Source organism: Oncorhynchus mykiss, chromosome 2 (genome assembly GCF_057628025.1).
Source record: "Oncorhynchus mykiss isolate SJ-2025 chromosome 2, ASM5762802v1, whole genome shotgun sequence".
Taxonomy (NCBI): Eukaryota; Metazoa; Chordata; class Actinopteri; order Salmoniformes; family Salmonidae; genus Oncorhynchus; species Oncorhynchus mykiss.
In genome coordinates, this window is record NC_143023.1 from 40,184,163 (window position 1) to 40,201,413 (window position 17,251).

At 42.3% G+C, this 17,251-nt stretch overlaps 1 protein-coding gene across 1 annotated transcript in view; it reads right to left on the reverse strand.

Moving 5' to 3' along the window:
• Nucleotides 1-6,548: 6,548 nt before the first annotated feature.
• Nucleotides 6,549-17,251, reverse strand: part of LOC110489774 (microtubule-actin cross-linking factor 1, isoforms 6/7-like) — a 39,090-nt gene continuing 28,387 nt past the window's right edge. Inside the window, exons 22-40 of the mRNA XM_036948417.2 lie at nt 15,981-16,151; nt 15,519-15,674; nt 15,111-15,317; nt 14,779-14,898; nt 14,452-14,621; nt 13,973-14,132; nt 13,610-13,804; nt 13,195-13,320; nt 12,490-12,633; nt 11,785-11,973; nt 11,260-11,374; nt 10,430-10,599; nt 9,980-10,142; nt 9,555-9,709; nt 9,344-9,418; nt 9,082-9,199; nt 8,545-8,699; nt 8,189-8,306; nt 6,549-8,064 (exon numbers count right to left, since the gene is read on the reverse strand). Coding sequence (XP_036804312.2) covers nt 8,039-8,064; nt 8,189-8,306; nt 8,545-8,699; nt 9,082-9,199; nt 9,344-9,418; nt 9,555-9,709; nt 9,980-10,142; nt 10,430-10,599; nt 11,260-11,374; nt 11,785-11,973; nt 12,490-12,633; nt 13,195-13,320; nt 13,610-13,804; nt 13,973-14,132; nt 14,452-14,621; nt 14,779-14,898; nt 15,111-15,317; nt 15,519-15,674; nt 15,981-16,151 — 2,733 coding nt within the window. The 3' untranslated portion in view covers nt 6,549-8,038. The remainder of the gene's footprint in view (nt 8,065-8,188; nt 8,307-8,544; nt 8,700-9,081; nt 9,200-9,343; nt 9,419-9,554; nt 9,710-9,979; nt 10,143-10,429; nt 10,600-11,259; nt 11,375-11,784; nt 11,974-12,489; nt 12,634-13,194; nt 13,321-13,609; nt 13,805-13,972; nt 14,133-14,451; nt 14,622-14,778; nt 14,899-15,110; nt 15,318-15,518; nt 15,675-15,980; nt 16,152-17,251) is intronic.

The window sequence follows — 17,251 nt, forward strand, 5'->3', positions numbered from 1 at the left end:
GGGGCTGCATGGTAGCTTTTGTTCAGCATAAATTCCATGATGTCAAATGAATGGACCTGATTGGCCTGGAGCTTGATTAGATGGGAGTTGATTTGCGTGCAGAGAACGAGCACCCCTCCGCCTTCTATCTCAACCCCCCCCCCTCTACTCAATTAAGGCCAGATATTTATTTGGGCCAGATATTAATTTCCTCAAATTATTTTCACCCTGATTTGATGCTTATTCCTTAAAACTTGAGCATGCTTACAGTACAGTAGATGCAGTTTACTAAGCATCTGTCATCTGAACATGCTACCAAAGAGAAGACATTTCTAGCAATCATTTCTAGCAAACACCCACACTACCAAGCTTATCACATTTTTTGGTGCTGGGAGTTACTGAGCCCAAAATCAACATTGTAGAAAACATAAATAATAATCCTATACAGATCCTTTACCTCTGCACATTTGTTGTCAGCATCCTTTGTCACATTTATGTTTCACAAGATTTTAATGCAAGGCGTATACTTTTATTGTTTGCTGCTGATAAAGTTCTGGAGTTACGAAAACACATTGTTTATTATTTTTGAAGTTTTTAGCATTCTTTTTTCAAAATTTAAGCTGCTCCGAATACCACAAAACATTTTTTTTACTAATAAACAAACAACTCCCTGATTGTTCCCTGAGCCCTCCCCATCCCTCCCAACATACCGTCCCATGTGCCCACCCATCTCCAACTCTGCCCACCCGCCACCCTTGCTTAACCTTTCCTATCATGCAGGGCTTCTACTTTTTGTCTGATAAAGTTCTAGAGTTACGAAAACATTTTCTCAGATTTACTTTTTGTAATCCAGGATGGTTTGTCAGATTCATGCGCTCTATAGCCATGGGCTTAAGTTGGATGTCAGGCAGCGTTTGGCTGTGAATCGCGAACCATCCTCAGTAACACAGTTCACATTGGTCTCTCATTAAATGAGCTCTTTCCTGTCTTTGGGAAGGGATCCAAGCTGTAAGGCATTGTTCTGACTATTCTTTCCTTCATTATCAGCACAGTGAGAGTGTTGAGTCTGCCATGCAGGACAAAATAACTCACACTCGACTGTGCAGTTGAAGGAGCCCATGGTCTGCCTGGATGGATTTTTTCTCAATTGCTCTCATTGGGCTCATTCACTCAAAAGTATAGTCAGCGAAGTTATTTGCCTAGGATGCTGAGGTACTGAGTAGCGTAACTAAATAGGTACAGTGCCTTGCGAAAGTATTCGGCCCCCTTGAACTTTGCGACCTTTTGCCACATTTCAGGCTTCAAACATAAAGATATAAAACTGTATTTTTTTGTGAAGAATCAACAACAAGTGGGACACAATCATGAAGTGGAACGTCATTTATTGGATATTTAAAACTTTTTTAACAAATCAAAAACTGAAAAATTGGGCGTGCAAAATTATTCAGCCGCCTTAAGTTAATACTTTGTAGCGCCACCTTTTGCTGCGATTACAGCTGTAAGTCGCTTGGGGTATGTCTCTATCAGTTTTGCACATCGAGAGACTGACATTTTTTCCCATTCCTCCTTGCAAAACAGCTCGAGCTCAGTGAGGTTGGATGGAGAGCATTTGTGAACAGCAGTTTTCAGTTCTTTCCACAGATTCTCGATTGGATTCAGGTCTGGACTTTGACTTGGCCATTCTAACACCTGGATATGTTTATTTTTGAACCATTCCATTGTAGATTTTGCTTTATGTTTTGGATCATTGTCTTGTTGGAAGACAAATCTCCGTCCCAGTCTCAGGTCTTTTGCAGACTCCATTAGGTTTTCTTCCAGAATGGTTCTGTATTTGGCTCCATCCATCTTCCCATCAATTTTAACCATCTTCCCTGTCCCTGCTGAAGAAAAGCAGGCCCAAACCATGATGCTGCCACCACCATGTTTGACAGTGGGGATGGTTTGTTCAGGGTGATGAGCTGTGTTGCTTTTACGCCAAACATAACGTTTTGCATTGTTTCCAAAAAGTTCAATTTTGGTTTCATCTGACCAGAGCACCTTCTTCCACATGTTTGTTGTGTCTCCCAGGTGGCTTGTGGCAAACTTTAAACGACACTTGTTATGTATATCTTTAAGAAATGGCTTTCTTCTTGCCACTCTTCCATAAAGGCCATATTTGTGCAATATACGACTGATTGTTGTCCTATGGACAGAGTCTCCCACCTCAGCTGTAGATCTCTGCAGTTCATTCAGAGTGATCATGGGCCTCTTGGCTGCATCTCTGATCAGTTTTCTCCTTGTATGAGCTGAAAGTTTAGAGGGACGGCCAGGTCTTGGTAGATTTGCAGTGGTCTGATACTCCTTCCATTTCAATATTATCGCTTGCACAGTGCTCCTTGGGATGTTTAAAGCTTGGGAAATCTTTTTGTATCCAAATCCGGCTTTAAACTTCTTCACAACAGTATCTCGGACCTGCCTGGTGTGTTCCTTGTTCTTCATGATGCTCTCTGCGCTTTTAACGGACCTCTGAGACTATCACAGTGCAGGTGCATTTATTTATCATCATTAGTCATTTAGGTCAACATTGGATCATTCAGAGATCCTCACTGAACTTCTGGAGAGAGTTTGCTGCACTGAAAGTAAAGGGGCTGAATAATTTTGCAAGCCCAATTTCTCAGTTTTTGATTTGTTAAAAAAGTTTGAAATATCCAATAAATGTCGTTCCACTTCATGATTGTGTCCCACTTGTTGTTGATTCTTCACAAAAAAATACAGTTTTATATCTTTATGTTTGAAGCCTGAAATGTGGCAGAAGGTCGCAAAGTTCAAGGGGGCCGAATACTTTCGCAAGGCACTGTATACAGCCAAATGTAGCAAACATGTTTCCCAGCATTACAGTAAGTAGAGCAGTACAGTAAATTACCAACGCTCATCTGATTTTGTTTTGCAACTCCCTCTGGTCCTTCTGCAGGGCATTCTACATCATGTGTTATCCTGACTGAGACACCCTCTGTCCAGAGGTGAAGGGTTAACGACTAGGGAGAACAGAACATTGGTCTATTTTGAGGCATGGATAGTGTATCATAACTGTCCTGATGTTTTTTTTGTCAGACAATGTCAGGCTTCAACACACATGGAACATCATTTTTAATGTGGCATTTTGATGTGTGCGTGCGAAGCAGACCTGTGTTGAGATTGCATTGTGTCTTCTTTCAAATACTTTTCGCTGTGCTTGATTGAGCTTGCCTGGCGGAATGGAATCAACAAGGAAATATAGTCCTAAAACTGCAAACGCCACCCTTTCAGCACTCCAAGCAGGCTCAATCGAACACAACTCTGGGCTCTATTCACTCCGCACCGCAGAAGTTCAGCTTTACAGCGGGATTGAAATTTAAAAAGGCAACGTTCCCGCTTCGGCGGAGTCTGCATTCACGGTGACCTTTACATTTCTATTGTGGATTCTGGAACGCTTCAGCTTTACAGATTGAATAGAGCCCTAGATCAAAGTATTTGAGAGAAAGCAAACACTATTTGAACCCAGGTCTGGTGGGAACTCGTGAATTGGACACAAGTCCAGTCACAGGACACTATGGTGGTTTCACTTCAGGCCAAGCCGGTCAAGCAGGTCACTCTCATGACCTGAGTTGGTGCTGGCTGTGTGTGTGGAAACACAATTGACTGTTTTCTTCCCCTTCTCTCTTTCTGCTGGGTCTTGTGGCTCCATTTTAAACAATACACATTTGTGTGTTTTGGGTGACATGTATTAACAGGAAGTTGGACATTTATGAAGGGTCTTAGTGTGGAGAAAGCAGAAACAAAGATTACAGAGTAAGACGACCACCTGGGAATGATGTTAGATCTTTTTCTTTCCATACTCTTATTAGGTACAAGAACAAAAGACATGGTCATTTGAGACTAGGAATAGATTCTTCCCTGATTTTATGTTCCATCATCCTTCAGCACCCTGGTCGTGCTAGCTGATGCTATCAGGATGATTTCCTGTCTCTAATTTATTTCACAGAGTACTAACATAGAGTATACTATACAATTCATTATTAGCATACGTGTCACTTCTCTGTAACAATTAACTATGAGAACCCTGTGTGTTTAAATGGAGCAGAGATGATGTCTGAAGGTCAGAAATAAATGATAGGAAATTAAAGCTAAAAAAAAGTGTGTAATAAAATATGAAAAATGTTCTTAATTTCATTACAAATGGTTTATTTTTACAATAATATACTTAAAACATTATTAGTGACATGATTCTACAGTGTTCCTAAATTAGATACCAGAACAAGTGCTGGATATAGAAATTGACATGTGCAGTACAGAAAGATAGGGGTGCATAGCAGTAGAATAATCTGGCTATTGTGTTTTACAGTACATTGAGATCTGTACTGCCCAATGTTCTAACATTGGAGCGTAAATTAACAGTGGAATGAATCATTTTTTTGTTTTTCTTCATCAGAACTGCATAAGCCCAAACCTTGTTGTGTACACACATGTAAAGTACACACTCCACTGCTTTTGTCATATAAGATTTAACCCTTCTTCGACCAGTCTCAATAAAATCGAAAACCCACACTTAACACATACCCACACACACTTGCTTACAGTGGTAAGCATACAGTAAACCATAGAGAAGGCAAGCACTATACAAGACTGAGCAGGGACAAGTCCAGATGCCACCTACAGACAAAAAAAATGTACAGTGTCATTTTTAGGACATCGTCAGCCTCAAGCCTCATCTGAGGTAGAGTTGAGGGTGTAGACTTTCACAAGCATGTCACCTGATAAACAGTTTTCTTTGGGTTTGTAATATTGATCGGAATTGTAGCACAGTCATGGTGAGTGAATCAATCCTTTGTCTGATAGTTGTTGTATGCGGAGGTGTAATTGTTTTGAGAGACGCATGTGAGGAACGTTTGCTATAGGTGGGACCGTTTGCTTATATGCCTAGGCTCAAAAAGAAGAAATGGACATACAGTAGGAAGTCAGATACACCTTAGCCAAATACATTTAAACTCCGTTTTTCACAATTCCTGACATTTAATCCAAGTAGAAATTCCCTGTCTTAGGTCAGTTAGGATCACCATTTTATTTTAAGAACATGAAATGTCAGAATAATAGTAGAGAGAAATAATTATTTCAGATTTTATTTCTTTCATCACATTCCCAGTGGGTCAGAAGTTTACATACGCTCAATTAGTATTCGGTAGCATTGCCTTTAAATTATTTAAATTTGGTTAAACGTTTCGGGTAGCCTTCCACAAGCTTCCCACAATAAGTTGGGTGAATTTTGGCCCATTCCTCCTGACAGAGCTGGTGTAGTTGAGTCAGGTTTGTAGGCCCCCTTGCTCGCACAAGCTTTTTCAGTTCTGCCCACAAATTTTCTATGGGATTGAGGTGAGGGATTTGTGATGGCCACTCCAATACCTTGACTTTGTTGTCCTTATTAAGACATTCTGCCACAACTTTGGAAGTATGCTTGGGGTACTTGTCCATTTGGAAGACCCATTTGCAACCAAGCTTGAACTTCCTGACTGATGTCTTAAGATGTTGCTTCAATATATCCACATAATTTTCCTCCTCATGATGCATCTATTTTGTGAAGTGCACCAGTCCCTCCTGCAGCAAAACACCTCACAACATGATGCTGCCACCCGGTGCGTCACGGTTGGGATGGTGTTCTTCAACTTGCAAGCCTCCCCCTTTTTCCTCCAAACATAACGATGGTCATTATGGCCAAACATTTCTATTTTTGTTTCGCCAGACCAGGGGACAATCTTTGTCCCCATGTGCAGTTGCAAACCGTAGTCAGGCTATTTATGGTGGATTTGGAGCAGTGGCTTCTTTCTTGCTGAGTGGCCTTTCAGGTTATGTCGATATAGGACTTGTTTAACAGTGGATATAGATACTTTTGTACCGGTTTCCTCCAGCATCTTCACAAGGTCATTTGCTGTTGTTTTGGGATTCATTTTCACTTTGCGCACCAAAGTACGTTCATCTCTACGAGACAGAATGCGTCTCCTTCTTGAGCGGTATGACGGCTGCGTGGTCCCATGGTGTTTAAACTTGCGTATTGTTTGTACAGAGGAGTGTGGTACCTTCAGGCATTTGGAAATTGCTCCCAAGGATGAACCAGACTTGTGGAGGTCTACAAATTTTTACTGAAGCTGATTTATTTAGATTTTCCCATGATTTCAAGCGAAGAGGCACTGAGTTTGCAGATAGGCCTTGAAATACATTAGCCAATTAGATTCTTCTAAAGCCATGACATCATTTTCGGGAATTTTCCAAGCTGTTTAAAGGCACAGTCAACTTAGTGTATGTAAACTTCTGGAATTGTGATACAATGAATAAGTGAAATAATCTGTCTGTAAACAATTGTTGGAAAAATGACTTGTGTCATGCACAAAGTCGATGACCTAACCGACTTGCCAAAACTATAGTTTGTTTACAATACATTTTTGGAGTGGTTGAAAAACGAGTTTATGTAAACTTCCGACTTCAACTGTAAATTAATATGTTGGTTTGCATAAAATAGTCCGTATTAAGACCCGAATGGAAGAAAGAAAGTCAAGATCTCATTGAGAACTACACGTTTGTATTTTGGGAGGGTCACACCCCGTGAAACGCTGTAGAAATACAGTTGTTCATCGTAAATAAAATAAACATCAGTCTATTTCTCTAGTCCTAAACACTGAAGCTAAGTGAATGAAATCAGAAAATGTGTCACCACACACACACATACAGAACCAAACCGATGCACTGACTGTAGTTCAGTAAATAAAAAGTGCATTTCATGGGGAGAAGTTAATGTGTGAAGAACATAACTTGCCATATAAAACCTCCAGTAACTATACAGCAGTAACATAAAAAGTACATCTACAATATCACAGTAATGTTCCACTTAAACATTGAACCCTTTAACATCAAAAGGCAAAACCAAACCTGAGAAAATAATCTCAACAAAATAACGACGCATCTTCATACATTTTTTTTATCTTAAAATGTAGCATTTAAAACAATACTTGAACAGGACGTCAAAAATAAATCTTTAACAGTGTAGCATCAGTTCAGGTTAAAGTGGAAACATGAAATAACAATGTGGGCCCCGCCAGCAGTGTTTCATTAGCCTGGCCCCAGATCTGTTTGTGCTGGCTTGCCAACTACTATGGACGTTGTTGGCGAAACAGTACAAGCAGATCTGGGACCAAGCTAGTGTTTCCTATTATGTCGTGGAAAAAGAATTACCCCGGTGAAAGATGATGGAACCATTCATTGGCTGTGTAGGTTTTTTGGAGTCATCTTTTGGACGGCCTGTGTCTTGTTACTAAACACAGGGCATACTAGCACACCTTCACGTATTTGCATGTGAGCGCATTTTACAGACACACTTATTTAAAAGGAGAAATGCACTACACACAGTAACATAAAGGAACTAATTATGACAGTCGCTGATGAAATCCTGACTTTATAAAGCTTCGAAAATGAAAACCCAGTTTCTGCTCATACACGTGTTTGTTCTTGTGGAGTTTCGTGATTTAGCTTCAGGCCACATCGTTGCTTGATCGCAGCTTGCCCTGACATCATTATAAGGGCACAGGGTAAAACAAATATTGAAGCTAGATTGTAATCTATACTGATAACCGTCATGCAATGTGTATCCATGCAGACTGTTCCAGTATCTCTACCTCGGACTCTGTCATATTCGGAAAACCAGTGTTGAAGTTGCATATTGATATAGATGATCGAAATGACGACTATATCAATACAATGACTCAGAGAGGAGTGTAGTGGGATATGTCCAGGTTTAGGTCAGAGGTCATGTCCATATCCCTAGCTGAACAATCAGAGGCTCTTCACAGAGCCTACAAACACAGTGTCCAATAGAGAATCAGGCCCTTTTGTATCACTTCTGAAGATTGTGGAGTTCCCCTTAGTGGCAGTCTATGGGCTTGTGACTGAGGCCTTGTCTTGTTGGTCTCTCTCTCTCTCTCTCTCTGGACCCCAAGGCTGTAGTGGAGCTCATCACTGTAGCGTTCACATGATGCGCATTGTGGACATACCTTCCTCATCATGTGGGCAGTCTTTCAGCTTCCTCTTAAAATACAAAAAAACCAAACACCATTATGTCAATGGAGTGGCTATCATGTTGAACTTATCTGAACTGTACTATAATTGCAAGTCCAATTCCGTTCATAGAGGGTTGATTTACTGTACACACCTGATTGCGAAAGAGAATCCTCATCCGCAGTGGAGAACTGTAGATCTGACCCCAGAGCAGCTATGGAGCTCCTGGGCCGGATGCAGCGGTCGCCTGAGAGACTCCTCCGCAGTAAGGCCTGGAACATGGAATAGAGATGATCAAACCATGATACTAGCCACCTCAATGACATGAATAGATGATCTTAACTTATTGCTTTGAGGACTACCATACTTCTACAAAGGAGAGTGTGTTGGTTTGGGGCTAGTACTAAAGTTACAGTGGTAAGCTTACCTTGTTGGTTTGTAGGCTTATACACAGGTAGTGATAATAGTGTTTTGGGGTTTGGTAGTATACTACGATAGACGTGATCTTACTTTGCGTGTTAGGGGGCTGCTTGGAGCCGAGGCGCTGCTGTAGAGACTCAGGCTGGAGTTGGACCTGCTGACCGTCAGGGTTTTAGATGAGCCTCCTTTCTGGGAGTTGTCGAATAAATACTTCTCCTTTATCTTTAGGTTCGTCCGACCTTTCACTGTGAAATAAATAACAGAAATCAATGGTCATTGTGAATCTGGCTTCATTAAAGCAAGCGTTTTGGGAGGATGTAGTGGATGCAATGCAAGTGGAAATGGACTTTAATTAAAGGCATGTGGAAAGAGCTTTACAGTGCTTCTCAGGTCACCACGGGCGCTGTCCCCATGCTTTCGAATGCACTGCTAAAAACTGATACAAGCTTTCCCACTAGCATTGCTAAAAAAAAAAATGCTGGCCAAGAGATTATGGATGTTGCTAAATGACCAGCTAACAAACTTCAAAATGGTTCGGATGAAATGTCAACATTTAACTAAAAGTTAAAACCTTATATTTGAGAATTATTCATCAATCAATGCGGTCCTACTTTAAGTCCCACTAACCTCTACAAGGGTCATTCTTGACCAGGAATTCATCAAGTGCTGTCCAACCTCCTCCCACTCGTACCATCAGGGTACTGCGCAGGATACGCACCATCCGCAACTGTTGGGAATCCCCAAACTACAGCAGAGGCCAACGAAAAACATAACTGGGTTCAATAGTCTGGCATTAACAACCCTATGACCAAAGTTCTCTGGGTTCAGTTCAACACATGTTCATTGTTACAATGACCGACATGCAATCAAAAGGTTTACGGTCCCTCACCCTGTAGCGGTTGGCACTGATCTGCTCCACCTGGAACCTCTTGGGACAGTTGCACTGAGACACCTGTCGACTCACCTGAGGGAGATACGGGAGTCAGTGAGTCAGATAACGTTCATCAAACACAGCTGTGTTCAGGTGTAATACGTGGAACTGTATGCTGTTACACCGTTGGAGATCCTGGGCATGAAAACAACTCTGGGAGACATTTCACCTCCTCGTTGATCTGATCTGCATCTAGCGTCCTCCTGTAGGGATCCCGGCTGGGATGGAGGGCACTCACAAACTCATAGTAGTCAATGAAGCCGTCCCCATTCATGTCAAAGATATTGGCCACTGCATTCATCTCCAGGGAGTTGGTGGGGAATTCTAAAAAGGTAATATGTGGATTTGTTTTAGACTTTTAGACTTTGAATCAGTGATGGGAGATGACATTTAAATACGATTTTAATAACAGACTGATCAAAGGTTTCTGCTGATTCAATAAGGCCATCGTTCTATCCAGGACATTAGTACCAAGTGGCAGTTTTATACACAAATCAAATCAATAATGGATGGGCGTTTATATTGATTAAATGGATATAGGGTTTGAGTGACCGACGCTGAGAGGCTAGGAGCGGGTATGAGGGCAGGGCTTACTGGATGCCAGGACATTGTCGATTAACTCCTTCTTGCTGATTCGTCCATCCTGGTCCCTGTCGATGTTTCGGAACACATCTAGGATCCGAGACTTGAGGTGGCTGATCCACTGCATGTAGCGCTTTCGCCAGACGTTGAAGTCAAAGTTCGCAAATTCCTCCATCTGTTTGTTGAAAATCAATAACATTAGTGACAAATGACATTAACACTGTACATAGAGTCATTTAGATCCAGATTTGAAGCTATTGAAAGGGAAACTCGGTAACACTTCCAATGAATACCCTCTTAATAATGCATTTTTACTATGTCTTATTAACTAATGCACTTTAATGCACCAAAAGCTGCTCACAAACGTTCACAACTAACGTTCATAAAGCATGTACGGGAACGCAGCATACCGCTGTGAAGCAAATAGTTAACATATAGCTGGCAGTATGTTGTGGCAGTCACCTCTTGGAGTCTCTGCTCGTGCTGCTCTAGGCGGCCCTGTCTGGCCAGAGCCAGGAGCCAGAGTTTCTGCCAGTGGCTGACCAGCTGACTCAGCTGAGGGGTCTGAGGATTCAGGTTCTCCAGGGGGAGAGGGATGACTGTAGGCTGGAGTTTCAGAGTGCTCCTCCTCTCTGGAGCAAACACAGGAAGATGGATACCTCAATTAGCTTAGTATCTACAAACTTCCTTTTACATAAAAATACAAACTTCCTTTTGCATAAAAATAAAAAATAAACATATTTTATTTGAATATCAAATCATTTCTGGGGAAACATTACTGTGGTCAAAAATGTACAAAAACAGCAAAGAGCAATTTCTCAAGCAAGAATTTAGCAAGGACTGTCTGGGAGTGGTCTGATTGGGTGGAGGGGGGACTGACAACGAGCAGTTATTGGCAGAGAGGTTTGGAACTCTCTTTAGTCTTTTAAGTAATTTACCACCTGGTGATGTCGATAGGCAGGCCAAAACTCAATCCCATCAAAATAGGCAGAACTTTCAGGTGGTCTTTTCAAACAGCTCTTACACTAAAAAGGCATTATCATCATTTTCACACCATTATTCCAACTTCATAGTGTGAAAATATATACAGTATAAAACACAGGACAATTACTTACGTGTTTGACTACATTGGGCCTTTAGTGTAAAATTTGTCCATGTTTGACATAATCCCTCAAAAAATGTGCACGTCAACATTTTAATATGGCTCAGATTAGTGCTGTAAGTGAAACAGGTATTCAATAAAATACAAAGTCCCTAAGCCAACAGGTTGCAAACCCTAACCCTTCACTTACTTGTCAGTGCCTTGCGGCACGGCGAAGCCTGCTGTTTGGGGATCAGCTTCTGTTTGCAGGATTTTGTGGCATGTTCTACATCTGGTAGTTTTCGGTTCAGCTCCTCCATGAATACCTGGAGAGAGGAATGGTGAGTTATTATTCGAGTCTTAACTAAAAAGAAATTGAGTCTGTAAAGAACAAAATAGATAGCATTTTGTGAACTAATACTCACACTTGACTTTTCCCCCCATTAATAGCTCTGACTTTGCTGATAGCTACTTTATTGAGGGACAATGTCCTTACTATGTGATATGTGGTTGTCCCACAAAGCTATCTTAAAATGAATGCACTAACTTTAAGTCATCTCTGGATAAGAGAGTCTGCTAACTGACTAAAATGTCAAATGTAAATGTATTTGGTTATTGTATACTGTGTGGATTGCAACTGTTTAGCTGTGTTTGTTAGTCCTGTGCTCTGTATGGTTTGTAGCTCGTAGAGACTCTATGGTTCGTGACTGTGAAACTCTGTGTTCATGTACTATACCATGTGTTGGACGATGAGTTCCTGGTTGTGTTCTATGCTCTCAGCCGGTGGCTCCTGGTCTCTGAGGTCGAGGGCCTCCTCGGCGGATGAGATCCAGTCCAGTAGGCGCTGCAGATTCTCCCGCTCATCCTCCAGAGCAGACAGGCTGGCCTGGATCCTCTGGCCCTGCTGCTGGGCCCAAGTCTGCACCTGAATCGGAGAGAGAGAGAGAGAGGGAACCACAGCAAAAAATTACTTCTGGATTCTGTGTTGTCTACAGGGAATCAGCAAGACCACCTAACAGAAAATGACTAACTGCAGACTGACTGACTGCAAATTGACTGACAGGCTGTCTGGCTGGCCAACTCACTCATTCCCTTTGCACCGGCTAGCACATCATAGGCACCAACAAAAACCTAATTTATCTTCAAAATGGATCAAACATTCACAGTTTCTTTGGTGGGGGAGGGGCAATGTAAATATAACCTAGCGTAGCAGGTGTAAAAAGACACCTGAGCAGAGATCCCACTTCAGTTTTTAGGGGAAGCAGAAGTTTGGCTGTAAAATACTGTAGCCCTGAAAACCGGATGTTAGTGTTTTCTGGTGGCTCCGCAAAGGCTAATTTAAATACCTCAAAGAAATAAGGCTACACTGACACAATGCTTAAGTCATTATCATTACATTTTTGTCCAACGTAAAATCCTAAGTAGGTAAGAGTGGTCTCACCTCTTCGTAGCGGGTCTTGGTGACGCTGATCCAGGACTTGAGTGTGATGATGGAGTCTGGGTGACAGGAGGACAGGATTTCCTCACTCAGACACTGGATGCTCTCTAGCTCCATCTCCTGGAAGCTCAGGGAAGTGATTGACTCCTGGACACAGGGCGCAAACACAGAGCACATTACACCCCCTGTCTACTGGGTAATGCCATCAAACTATAAAACTATGAGTAAATACAAAATTATCTGAAGCGTGGAATCTTGAAAGTCAGTAAAGCTGAAAAGGCAACCACAAAACTGAAACTACCTCCCTCCAGCCATCTGAGTCCATCACCATCTTTCAGTCGAGCCCTACCTCTTCATCATGGCCTGCCCTTAACCCCACTATCCTCACACACTCGTGTTTTTGTCCTTTTGTTTGGTTTGGCATTGTTTTGTTTTGATTTCATTTTCTTGTTTTTCATTTCTACAATTTTAAAGCAACTTTGGGTACTTGAAAAGCGCTTTATAAATACCATGAACTATTAGTATTATTATAATGATTATTATTATTATTATTATTATTATTATTATTATCAAAAGTTAGATAAAGCATCAGGCTTTTATAACTTGTATCTCACAACCTCTACAAGCCCTGATATGAATTGTTATTATGCTATTTATACACCTTAATAATGGAGGCTACAGAGATATTAGGCCTAAATGTCTACCTACCTCATGTTGTTTGCAAAAGGCTAGCAGAGCTTCCTCCTCCTCAGGGATGACCCCGTACTTCAGCACCCTCTCTGCCTCCGCCAGATGCTCCAGGAAGGAGTGGACCAGCCTGTCAAACTTCTCAGCCTGACAGAGACACACATATGAAAGGACAATGAGATAAACCGTCCTTAATAGAAAGACATAACAAGGCATTATAAAGCCTCATGCGTGTTTATAACAAGTCATAAATCATTATGCCTGCAGGCTTTAAGTAAAGTGTTTAGGAAGGATACACTTTGTTGTCCAAGAGGGGGGAAACTGTCTTGAACAATTTCTGGGTATACCCCGTCCATACTATACAAGTACATTACATAACACTGAAGACGAGTCAAATGTGATCGTAAAATGTGAATAAGACAGTATGGTGAGTTACCTGTTGAAGGGCTGCCTCCAGCCTGGCCTGCTTGGATACGGACAGTTTACACACATCCTCCCAGCGTCCCTCCAATTCGTCCATCTGCTCCTGCAACCAATGGGCATCAGCAGTGCTGCTCCTGGTCAGGTCCCTCACCGAGCGCTTCAGGGTCCTAATGCACCCGGCTCGCTTCCCCAACTCCTTCTGGAACACCTGAGAAACAAGAGAGTCCAAGAGAATGTCAGCGTGAGAGGAATTTCATACCCTGTATTGCTGTCAAACAGCTTTCAGGTGACGCCTCAAGAAAGGTATTGTTATGGTGTCCATAGAAAAGCCTCAATATCTTATCGAATCACATACACAGAATGTATAAATAATGACCTTGTGCTTGTCGATCAGATTGTTGACCATGTCTTTTTCCCCACTGACAGGTACGTCTTCAGCCAGCTGTGGCTCTGCTCTGTATAACCAGTCATTCAAGGCTTGAAGGGCGTCTGTGAATCTGCCTGAAAACAGCAGTGCCTCCTCCAGTTTGTGTTGCCTGAGGAAAATTTGACTGGATCATAAACTCTGTCAAAGTTGGCCAACCGTGTTGCCCAAATTGATTCCGGCCACAATCCACTCCCTACCCCTATCCTTGGCTTTGATGTTTGCAGATCCCTTCAATGTGTGCAGATCTGTAAGGTGGAAGCAAAATTGTGGATAGTCCACAACTATTTGGATTGGATTGAACTATCCCTTCAGGTCTACAGATATTGAGGGCCTAGAGGAACAGGTAGGGAGTGAATTGGGACCAGTATTTTAAATAATTTATCTGTGTGGAAATGCCATTTCCCTCAGCAGCGCATTGTGTCCCTCACCTTTCCATGGATTTGCCACTGATGGTATCCCATGAGTCCCGGAGCTCAGAGAGCAGGTTCTCCAGGTGCTGTCTGTCCTGGGCGCTCTGAGACCTCTCATGGAGGCCCCGCCCACTCTTTAGAGTGGCCTCGTACATAGGTCGCTTCGAGCGCAGAAGCTTCTGGAAGTCCTAAGTACACATACAGAAAAATACAGGAATAAAAGGTAAATATGTAATTTTGCTGAACAAAAACAATGGACAAAAACAACGGATTTAAATTATACATTCTAAGCTAGAATAATATTCACAAGAGCTACAATTGTTTCTATCATTTCTTTAGGCCTACCTTCTGTTCGGTGAGCTGCAGTTTAATTTCCTCGTGGTCCGCGGCGATCTCTTTATGTGTGTCCAGCGTCTGCTCCACCTCAGTCATCCAGTCCACTAGGAGGCGCCAAGATTCACTGAACTGAAATATTAGAGGATAACGTGTGCTCGTTATCACGAGAGCCCTTCTAAATTGGACTATTGAAAATGAGGCATTAAGACTGTTTTGGAGGGTTACTATGAGTTAATAGATAGAGGATGTCGGGGGAAAAAAATATTATGTGGGGTGGAAAATACAGAATAGTTCATAATTACCAAAAAAACTATATTCCAGAGATGGTTCTGTATCTATACCTGTTTTGCATTCTTCTTGACGTCCTCTAGTGTTCGGCCCCTCTCTGTGGTGCACTGGTGAAGTTTCCTGTAGCGGTCCTGTATGGTCATGATCAGGTTGTGAACCACGTCACAGTCCTCCTTCCTGCTCAGCTCGGTCAGCCTGGAGCCTGCAGTCTCCACCACTGTCTTCTTCTCACCGTAGCAGTTCACCTCACTCACCAGAGTCTGTAGGGAGGAAATACACTAGGATTTATCATATACACACACAGAAATCATTCGCACATGCACACACATATGCACAAACACATACTCTCACACCCATAGACACACAAATGCATGTGCACATGCATGCTAATACACACAAACACAAACTCACACACAGGCACAGACAGACAGACAGACACACACACACACACACACACACACCCGGTGTTCTTGAAGCTGGCCACAGACTGTGTCCAGGACGAAGCTGGGGGCAGGCAGGTCTCCTATGGCCTCCTCATACTTGGTCATCCTGGTCAGCAGCTCCTGGACATTACAGTGGAACTCCTTTGCCAGGCTCAACCCTTCGGTTAGCTTAGCCTAGGAACAGAACAGATATCACACTTTTACCCAGGTCATTCACAAATATACTGTAGTTAATCATCATATTCTTAGGCCCCTCATCAGTGTCACTTAGCCTGGTCCCAGATCTGGGTTGGAAGAAAACTGACTGAAAAAGGGAGGGACTACCTGAACTTATCCAGTAAGAAATGCTCCTTTTCATTTTCTGTAGCTAAAACATTGTTGCATGCCCTAATCAACACAACCCTGTATGTAAGGTTGACAATGGTCAGAGGGGTTGGCTAAAGCACATAGATCTGGGAGCAGCCTAAGTATCACTCTCACCTTGCGGTCCTGTACTTTCCCGTAGACGGTAGTCCACTTCTGCTCCAGGATACAGAGGCTGTGTTCCGTGCTGGAGCCCCGGGTCACGTTGCCGCTCTCCAACATCCTGCGGATGGCGTTCCTCACGTCTGTGTAGGCATGGAGCTTGGAGTCCATCTCGTTACACAGCTCCTGGGGCGGTACAGAGAGGGAAGCTCAGCATCCACTATGTCCACTTATATACAGCAAGTCTCCCACTTTCCTTTCAAACTGATATGTATATATATTTATTTTTTTTATGGACAAAATATTATTCTTTATGTATGCAGTCAAATGTCCATCTGCTAACTAGTTACTGTCCACCGTAACTGGGTAGAACAGGAGAGAAATAGCCTATTGACTAATTGTCATCTTTTTGCAAATCGGTTGATATACAGTGCCTTGCGAAAGTATTCGGCCCCCTTGAACTTTGCGACCTTTTGCCACATTTCAGGCTTCAAACATAAAGATATAAAACTATATTATTTTGTGAAGAATCAACAACAAGTGGGACACAGTGGGACACAATCATGAAGTGGAACGACATTTATTGGATATTTCAAACTTTTTTAACAAATCAAAAACTGAAAAATTGGGCGTGCAAAATTATTCAGCCCCCTTAAGTTAATACTTTGTAGCGCCACCTTTTGCTGCGATTACAGCTGTAAGTCGCTTGGGGTATGTCTCTATCAGTTTTGCACATCGAGAGACTGACATTTTTTCCCATTCCTCCTTGCAAAACAGCTCGAGCTCAGTGTGGTTGGATGGAGAGCATTTGTGAACAGCAGTTTTCAGTTCTTTCCACAGATTCTCGATTGGATTCAGGTCTGGACTTTGACTTGGCCATTGTGTGTAAGATAAGTTTATTTTTGAACCATTCCATTGTAGATTTTGCTTTATGTTTTGGATCATTGTCTTGTTGGAAGACAAATCTCCATCCCAGTCTCAGGTCTTTTGCAGACTCCATCAGGTTTTCTTCCAGAATGGTCCTGTATTTGGCTCCATCCATCTTCCCATCAATTTGAACCATCTTCCCTGTCCCTGCTGAAGAAAAGCAGGCCCAAACCATGATGCTGCCACCACCATGTTTGACAGTGGGGATGGTGTGTTCAGCTGTGTTGCTTTTACGCCAAACATAACGTTTTGCATTGTTGCCAAAAAGTTCAATTTTGGTTTCATCTGACCAGAGCACCTTCTTCCACATGTTTGGTGTGTCTCCCAGGTGGCTTGTGGCAAACTTTAAACAACACTTT